We start from the raw sequence: 13948 nt of genomic DNA on the forward strand, positions 1-13948 counted from the left end.
CCTTAGTTTCAATTTCACTTAGCGACTGGAATAGGATTGCAAATACCAGTAGTGGAAAACTGCCCTTAGGGTAGCTCACAATCTAATCCAAACCATAGGCCTAGCGTAATATAATTTTAAGGACCTCTGTTGCAAAAATTTTAGAATATGTAAACACATTCAAATAAGTACATTTCTTCGAGAGTAAAATGAGCCATAAACTACTTTTTTCCTATGTTGCGGTCACTTACAGTAAGTGGACATTACTGACAAGTTTTGGGCTAGTCCATCTCTCCATAGGGGATTCTCAGTTGGAAGTTGGACTGAGCAAATGGCATTTACGAAGTGCTTTTGAAAATAAAGAAAACCCTAAGACACCCCCTCTCCCCCCCCCCCCCCCCCCTCGAGGAGATGGGCTAGTCTAAAACCTGTTGGTTCTGTCAGATTTCTACTACTTACTGTAAGTGACAGAAACATAGGAGAAAAGTAATTTTATAGTTCATTTTACTCTGGAAGAAACTTACTACTGATTTGTAAAGGTTTACATATATTTTAAATTCAAAGATTTTTGCGACAGAGGTCCTTTAAGGACAGTTGGGTTGGCGGTTTAGGCAGCTAACTTATAAATCTGTATTTGAGATATAAGAGAGAAAACTTGCACAAACGTGGGGAGAATGTAGATTCCTCACATATTATCCTGGCTGAGATTCAAACCTGGGACCATAATTGTATTTTCATAAATATATAGATTAGGTTGTTTGTTTTTTCTCCCCTACAGTTCCTTAAGCAGCTGGGTGTTGGAAGCAGCTGGCAGTTTGTAGATGTGTACGGTCTTGACCCTGAGCTCCTGAGCATGGTCCCCCGACCTGTGTGTGCTTTGCTCCTCCTGTTCCCTGTAACAGAGAAGGTGAGTCAGACCGTAGGCCTTCGGTGGGCTGGCGTGGCTTTAGTAGGTGCTGTGAAGGAAATCTGTTTTGCCCATATTGTTATATACAGCATGACAGAATGATAATGCCATCCATTCCTTTGAAATACATTATAAATCTTGTGTTTCTCCTCTTGTCCTCAGTATGAATTATTTAAAGCAGAGGAGGAGGAAAAAATTAAATCCCACGGTCAAGATGTGGATTCCGGTGTTTGGTACATGAAACAGACAATACGAAATGCCTGCGGAACAATTGGACTCATTCATGCAGTGGCAAACAACAAAGAGAAGCTCCATTTTGGTAACGTGTGTGTGTGTACAAGTTTTCCATTAACATGACCAGACTTTAGTCACTTGGTGGCACTGCAGTGCAAAGATTGTGTTATGTGCAGATGCTTGTTACTGGTTTGAAGCTGGTTTCTTTGAGGGGCAGCTTAGCAAGGTTGAAATGGAACAATTGTTTCATGTGTAAATGTCTTTGTCAGCATAATATTGTAGTATTGCATCACATAAACACATGGAAACGTGTTATCTTTCGACTATTTATGCACACTGCAGAACACTTATTGACATAAGCTCCTGACAATAATGGGAAACACAAGGGCTTGCTTAGAGGGTTTTATGAAAGGCAGGGACGACTCTGTTTTTTTTTTTGTTTTTTTGCCAGTGTGAATGACCTGGCTAACGTGAGGAGTTCTTAGATATTACAAAGATTACTTCATCTAACTCTGTAGTCTTATGTGTGCACATTGTATACACTTTTCATTGTATTTATTGGATTGTCTGCGAGCGACAAAAAAACACCTAATTGTATTCTTGTGTACATTTACCAGTATATCCTGGCCAGGCTGGAAAGAGGTGTCTGGTTTCAGAACTTCTTCAGTGTTTTTTGTACTGTCACGTAAAAATCATCCTGTATCGTAACAGTCCAATAAGGCTGTTTAGCTGTAGTTCAGAAACATAGAAGTATCTACGTATGTTATTTTATATTTTTCTCTGGTCACCCTGAGAGCTCAAAAATCTGGGAAGCAAAGTCAGTTAACCCTTTATATATATATATACACACACACACACACACACACACACACACACACACACACACACACACACACACACACACACACACACACACACACACACACACACACACACACACACACACGAACACACGAACACACGAACACACGAACACACGAACACACGAACACACGAACACACACACACACGAACACACACACACACACGAACACACACACACACACGAACACACACACACGAACACACACACACACACGAACACACACACACACACGAACACACACACACACACGAACACACACACACACACGAACACACACACACACGAACACACACACACACGAACACACACGAACACACACACACACACGAACACACACGAACACACACACACACACACGAACACACACACACACACACGAACACACACACACACGAACACACACGAACACACACACACACGAACACACACGAACACACACACACACACGAACACACACGAACACACACACACACACGAACACACACGAACACACACACACACACGAACACACACACACACGAACACACACACACACACACACGAACACACACACACACACACGAACACACACACACACACACGAACACACACACACACACACGAACACACACACACACACACGAACACACACACACACACGAACACAAACACACACACGAACACACACACACACACGAACACACACACACACACACACACGAACACACACACACACACACGAACACACACACACACACGAACACACACACGAACACACACACACGAACACACACACACACGAACACACACACACACGAACACACACACACACACACACGAACACACACACACACACGAACACACACACACACACACACGAACACACACACGAACACACACACACACACACGAACACACACACACACACACGAACACACACACACACACGAACACACACACACACACGAACACACACACACACGAACACACACGAACACACACACACACACGAACACACACGAACACACACACACACACGAACACACACGAACACACACACACACACGAACACACACGAACACACACACACACACGAACACACACGAACACACACACACACACGAACACACACGAACACACACACACACGAACACACACGAACACACACACACACACGAACACACACACACACACACACGAACACACACACGAACACACACACACACACACGAACACACACACACACACACGAACACACACACACACACGAACACACACACACACACGAACACACACACACGAACACACACGAACACACACACACACACGAACACACACGAACACACACACACACACGAACACACACGAACACACACACACACACGAACACACACGAACACACACACACACGAACACACACGAACACACACACACACACGAACACACACGAACACACACACACACACGAACACACACGAACACACACACACACACGAACACACACACACGAACACACACACACACACACACGAACACACACACACGAACACACACACACACACACACGAACACACACACACACACACGAACACACACACACACACACGAACACACACGAACACACACACACACACGAACACACACACGAACACACACGAACACACACACACACACGAACACACACACACACGAACACACACGAACACACACACACACACGAACACACACGAACACACACACACACACGAACACACACACACGAACACACACACACACACACGAACACACACACACACGAACACACACACACACACACACGAACACACACACACACACACGAACACACACACACACACACGAACACACACGAACACACACACACACACGAACACACACACACACACACACACACGAACACACACACACACACGAACACACACACACACACACACACACGAACACACACACACACGAACACACACACACACACACACACACGAACACACACACACACGAACACACACACACACACACGAACACACACACACACGAACACACACACACACACACGAACACACACACGAACACACACACACACACGAACACACACACACACACGAACACACACACACGAACACAACACACACACACACACACGAACACACACACACACACGAACACACACACACACACGAACACACACACACACACACGAACACACACACACGAACACACACACACACACGAACACACACACACACACGAACACACACACACACGACACACACACACACACACACACACACACGAACACACACACACACACGAACACACACACACACACGAACACACACACACACACGAACACACACACACACACGAACACACACGAACACACACACACGAACACACACACACGAACACACACACACACACGAACCACACACACACACGAACACACACACACAAACACACACACACACACACGAACACACACACACACACGAACACACACACACACACACACACACGAACACACACACACACACACGAACACACACACACACACACACACACGAACACACACACACACACGAACACAAACACACACACGAACACACACACACGAACACACAAACACACACACACACACACACGAACACACACACACACACACACACACGAACACACACACACACACGACACACACACACACACACGAACACACACACACACGAACACACACACACACACACACACACACACACACACACGAACACACACACACACACGAACACACACACACACACACGAACAACACACACACACACGAACACACACACACACACACGAACACACACACACACACACGAACACACACACACACACGAACACACACACACACGAACACACACACACACACACACGAACACACACACACACACACACGAACACACACACACACACACGAACACACACACACACACGAACACACACACACACACACGAACACACACACACACACGAACACACACACACACACGAACACACACACACACACGAACACACACACACACACACACACACGAACACACACACACACACACGAACACACACACACACACGAACACAACACACACACACACACGAACACAAACACACACACGACACACACACACGAACCACACACACACACGAACACACACACACACGAACACACACACACACACACACACGAACACACACACGAACACACACACACACACACACGAACACACACACACACACGAACACACACACACACACACGAACACACACACACACACACGAACACACACACACACACACGAACACAAACACACACGAACACACACACACACACGAACACACACGAACACACACACACACACGAACACACACGAACACACACACACACACGAACACACACGAACACACACACACACGAACACACACGAACACACACACACACACGAACACACACGAACACACACACACACACGAACACACACGACACGAACACACACACACACACACGAACACACACACACACGAACACACACACACACACACACGAACACACACACACACACACGAACACACACACACACACACGAACACACACACACACACGACACACACACGAACACACACGAACACACACACACACACGAACACACACGAACACACACACACACGAACACACACGAACACACACACACACACGAACACACACGAACACACACACACACACGAACACACACACACACGAACACACACACACACACACGAACACACACACACACGAACACACACACACACACACACACGAACACACACACACACACGAACACACACACACACACACGAACACACACACACACACACGAACACACACGAACACACACACACACACGAACACACACACACACACACACACACGAACACACACACACACACACACACACGAACACACACACACACACGAACACACACACACACACACCACACACACGAACACACACACACACACGAACACACACACACACACACACACACACACGAACACACACACACACGAACACACACGACACACACACGAACACACACACACACGAACACACACACACACACACACGAACACACACACACACACACGAACACACACACGAACACACACACACACGAACACACACACACACGAACACCACACACGACACGAACACACACACACACACACGAACACACACACACACACGAACACACACACACACACGAACACACACACACACACGAACACACACACACACGACACACACACACACACGACACACACACACACGAACACACACACACACACGACACACACACACGAACACAACACACACACACACACACACGAACACACACACACACACACACGAACACACACACACACACGACACACACACACACACGAACACACACACACACACACGAACACACACACACGAACACACACACACACACGAACACACACACACACACACACACACACGAACACACACACACACACACACACGAACACACACACACACACGAACACACACACACACACGAACACACACACACACACACACGAACACACACACACACAACACACGACACACGAACACACACACACACACGAACACACACACACACGAACACACACACACACACACACAACACACACGAACACACACACACACACACACACACGAACACACACACACACACGAACACACACACACACACGAACACACAACACACGAACACACACACACACACACACACACACACGAACACACACACACACACGAACACACACACACACACACGAACACACACACACACACACGAACACACACACACACACACGAACACACACACACACACGAACACACCACACACGAACACACACGAACACACACACACACACACACACGAACACACACGAACACACACGAACACACACACACACACACACACGAACACACACACACACACACGAACACACACGACACACACACACACACACACGAACACACACGACACACACACACACACACGAACACACACACACACGAACACACACGAACACACACACACACGAACACACACGACACACACGAACACACACACACACGAACACACACACACACACACGAACACACACACACACACGAACACACACACACACACACGAACACACACACACACACACGAACACACACACACACACACACACACGAACACACACACACACGAACACACGAACACACACACACACACGACACAACACACACACACACACACACGAACACACACACACACACGAACACACACACACACACACACGAACACACACACACACACGAACACACACACACACACACGAACACACACACACGAACACACACACACGACACACACACACGAACACACACACACGAACACACACACGAACACACACACACGACACACACACACACGAACACACACACACACACACGAACACACACACACACACGAACACACACACACACACGAACACACACACACACACACACACACACACGAACACACACACACACGAACACACACACACACACGAACACACACACGAACACACACACACGACACACACACACGAACACACACACGACACACACACGAACACACACACACACACGAACACACACACACGAACACACACACACGAACACACACACACACACGAACACACACACGAACACACACACACGAACACACACTACACACACACGAACACACACACACACGACACACACACACGAACACACACACACGAACACACACACACACGAACACACACACACACACGAACACACACACACACACACGAACACACACACACACGAACACAACACACACACGAACACACACACACACACACACACACGAACACACACACACACACACACGAACACACACACACACACACGAACACACACACACACACGAACACACACACACACACGAACACACACACACGAACACACACACACGAACACACACACACGAACACACACACGAACACACACGAACACACACACACACACGACACACACACACACACACGAACACACACACACACACACGAACACACACACACACACACACGAACACACACACACACGAACACACACGACACACACACACACACACGAACACACACACACACACACGAACACACACACACACGAACACACACACACGAACACACACACACGACACACACACGACACACACACACACGAACACACACACACACAACGAACACACACACACGAACACACACACGACACACACACGAACACACACACACACACACAACACACGACACACACACACGAACACACACACACACACACACACACGAACACACACACACACACGAACACACACACACACGAACACACACACACACACGAACACACACACACACACGAACACACACACACACACACACACACACACCACACGAACACACACACACACACACGAACACACACACACGACACACACACACGAACACACACACACACACACGAACACACACACACACCACACACACGAACACACACACACACACACGAACACACACACACACACACACGAACACACACACACACGAACACACACACACACGAACACACACACACGAACACACACACACACGAACACACACACACGAACACACACACGAACACACACACGAACACACACACACGAACACACACACGAACACACACACGACACACACACGAACACACACACGACACACACACACACACGACACACACACACACGAACACACACACACACACACACGAACACACACACACACACGAACACACAACACACGAACACACACACACACACGACACCACACACGAACACACACACACACGACACACACACACGACACACACACACACGAACACAACACAACACACACACGAAACACACACACACGAACACACACACGAACACACACACGACACACACACACACGAACACACACACACGACACAGAACACACACACACGACACACACACACACGAACACACACACACACGACACACACACACACGAACACACACACACACGAACACACACACGAACACACACACACACGAACACACACACGAACACACACACACGAACACACACGACACACACACACACACACACACGAACACACACGACACACGACAACACACACACGACACACACACACGAACACACACACACGACACACACACACGAACACACACACACACACGAACACACACGACACACAACACACACGACACACACACACGACACACACACACACACACACACGAACACACACACACACACGAACACACACACACACACACACACACACACGAACACACACACACACGAACACACACACACACACACGAACACACACGACACACACACGAACACACACGAACACACACACACACACGACACACACACACACACACGAACACACACACACACGACACACACACACACACACGAACACACACACACACACACGAAACACACACACACACACGAACACACACACACACACGACACACACACACACACACACACGAACACACGACACACACACGACACACACACACGAACACACACACACACACGACACACACGACAACGACACACACGAACACACACACGAACACACACACACGAACACACGAACACAACACACGACACACACACGAACACACACACACGAACACACACACGACACACACACGAACACACACACGAACACACACACACGACACAGAACACACACACACGAACACACACCACACACGAACACACACACACACGAACACACACACACACGAACACACACACAACACACACACACACACACGAACACACACACACGAACACACACACGAACACACACGACACACACACGAACACACACACAACACACACACGACACACACACACACGAACACACACACACGAACACACACACACACGAACACACACACACGAACACACACACACACGAAACACAACACACACGAACACACACACCGAACACACACACACGACACACACACACACACACACGAACACACACACGAACACACACACGACACACACACGAACACACACACACCGAACACACACACACGAACACACACACACGAACAACACACACACACGAACACACACACACACACGAACACACACACACACACGAACACACACACACACGAACACACACACACGAACACACGACACACACACACACACACACACACACACGAACACCACACACACACGAACACACACACACACACGAACACACACGACACACACACACACACGACACACACACGACACACACACACGAACACACAACACGACACGACACACACACACGAACACACACACACGAACACACACACACGAACACACACACACGAACACACACACACACACACGACACACACACGAACACACACACACGAACACACACACGAACACACACACACACACGAACACACACACACGAACACACAACACACACGACACACACGAACACACACACACGACACACACGAACACACACACACACGACAACACACACGAACACACACACGACACACGACACACACACACACACGAACACACACACACGAACACACACACACGAACACACACACGAACACACACACACACACACACGAACACACACACACACGAACACACACACGAACACACACACGAACACACACACACACACACACACGAACACACACACGAACACACACAACACACACACGAACACACACACACACACACGAACACACACACGACACACACACACGAACACACACACACGAACACACACACACGACACACACACACGAACACACACACACGAACACACACACGAACACACACACACACACGAACACACACACACGAACACACACACACGAACACACACACGAACACACACACACACACGAACACACACACGACACACACGAACACACACACACGAACACACACACACACACGACACACACACACACACGAACACACACACACACACGAACACACCACACACGAACACACACACACACGAACACACACACACACGAACACACACACACACGAACACACACACACGACACACACACACACGAACACACACACGAACACACACACGAACACACACACACACGACACACACACGACACACACACACGAACACACAACGACACACACACACGAACACACACACACGAACACACACACACACACACGAACACACACACGAACAACACACACACGACCACACACACACGAACACACACAACACGAACACACACACACACGAACACACACACACACACGAACACACACACACACACGAACACAACACGACACACACACACACGAACACACACACACACACACACACACACGACACACACACACACACACACACACACGAACACACACACACACACACACGACACACACACGAACACACACACACACGAACACACACACACGAACAACACACGAACACACACACAGACACACACACGACACGACACACACACGAACACACACACACAGACACACACACAACACACACGAACACACACACACACACACACACGACACACGAACACACACGACACACACACACACACACGAACACACACACACGAACACACACACACGAACACGAACACACACACACGAACACACACACACGAACACACACAACGACACACACGAACACACACACACACACACGAACACACACACACACGACGAACACACACAGACACACACACACGAACACACACACACACGAACACACACACGACACACACACACGACACACCGACACACACACACACACGAACACACACACACACAACGAACACACACACACGAACACACACACAGAACACACACACGAACACACACACGACACACACACACGAACACACACACACGAACACACACACACGAACACACGAACACACACGAACACACACACACGACACACACACGAACACACACACACGAACACACACACACACGAACACACACACGAACACACGAACACACACACGAACACACACACACACGACACACACACACGAACACACACACACGACACACAACACACGAACACACACACACACGAACACACACACACGAACACACACACACGAACACACACACACGAACACACACACACGAACACACACGACACACACGAACACACACACAACACACACGAACACACACACACAAACACGACACACAACACACACACACGAACACACACACACGAACACACACACACGAACACACACACACACGAACACACACACACACACGACACACACGAACACACACACACGAACACACACACGAACACACACACACACACACACACGAACACACACACACGAACACACACACGAACACACACACGAACACACACACACGAACACACACACACACGAACACACACACACACACGAACACACACGACACACACACGACACACACACACGAACACACACACACACGACACACACACACGAACACACACAACACAACACACACACACACGAACACACACACACAACACACACGAACACACACACACACGAACACACACCGAACACACACACACGAACACACACACGAACACAACACACACACACACACACACACGAACACACACACGAACGACACACACACACACGACCACACACACAACACACACGACACACACACACACACACACGAACACACACACACACACACACACGAACACACACGACACACGAACACACACACACGAACACACACACACGACACACACACACGAACACACACACGAACACACACACACACACGAACACACACACACACGAACACACACACGAACCACACACACACGAACACACACACACACGACACACACACACGAACACACACACACACGACACACACACACACGAACACACACACACACACACGAACGAACACACACACGAACACACACACACACACACACACACGAACACACACACACACACGACACACACACGAACACACACACACGAACACACACACACACGAACACACACACACACGAACACACACACACACACACGAACACACACACACACGAACACACACACACACGAACACACACACACGAACACACACACACACACACGAACAACACACACACACGAACACACACACACACGAACACACACACACGAACACAACACACACGAACACACACACACGAACACACACACACACGAACACACACACAACACACACACGAACACACACACACGAACACACACACGAAACACACACACGAACACACACACACCACACGAACACACACACACACGAACACACACACACACGAACACACACACACACGAACACACACACACACGAACACACACACACGAACACACACACACACACGAACACACACACACACGAACACACACACGACACGAACACACACACACGAACACACACACACACAACACACACACACGAACACACACACACACGAACACACACACACACGAACACACACACACACGAACGACACACACACACGAACACACACACGAACACACGACACACACACACACGACACACACACACACGAACACAACACACACACGAAACACACACACGAACACCACACACACACACACGAACACACACACACAACGACACACACACACACACGACACACACGACACACACACACACGAACACACACGAACACACACGAACACACACACACACGAACACACACACACACGAA

The 13948-nt window shown here is 48.8% G+C and overlaps 1 protein-coding gene across 1 annotated transcript in view; it reads left to right on the forward strand.

The window, feature by feature from the left end:
* The first annotated feature begins 728 nt into the window (after nt 1-728).
* Nucleotides 729-13948, forward strand: part of UCHL3 (ubiquitin C-terminal hydrolase L3) — an 88663-nt gene continuing 75443 nt past the window's right edge. The window contains exons 1-2 of the mRNA XM_068265242.1: nt 729-886; nt 1049-1205. Coding sequence (XP_068121343.1) covers nt 833-886; nt 1049-1205 — 211 coding nt within the window. The 5' untranslated portion in view covers nt 729-832. The remainder of the gene's footprint in view (nt 887-1048; nt 1206-13948) is intronic.

The sequence above is a fragment of the Hyperolius riggenbachi genome, chromosome 2 (genome assembly GCF_040937935.1).
Source record: "Hyperolius riggenbachi isolate aHypRig1 chromosome 2, aHypRig1.pri, whole genome shotgun sequence".
In the NCBI taxonomy this organism is placed as follows: domain Eukaryota; kingdom Metazoa; phylum Chordata; class Amphibia; order Anura; family Hyperoliidae; genus Hyperolius; species Hyperolius riggenbachi.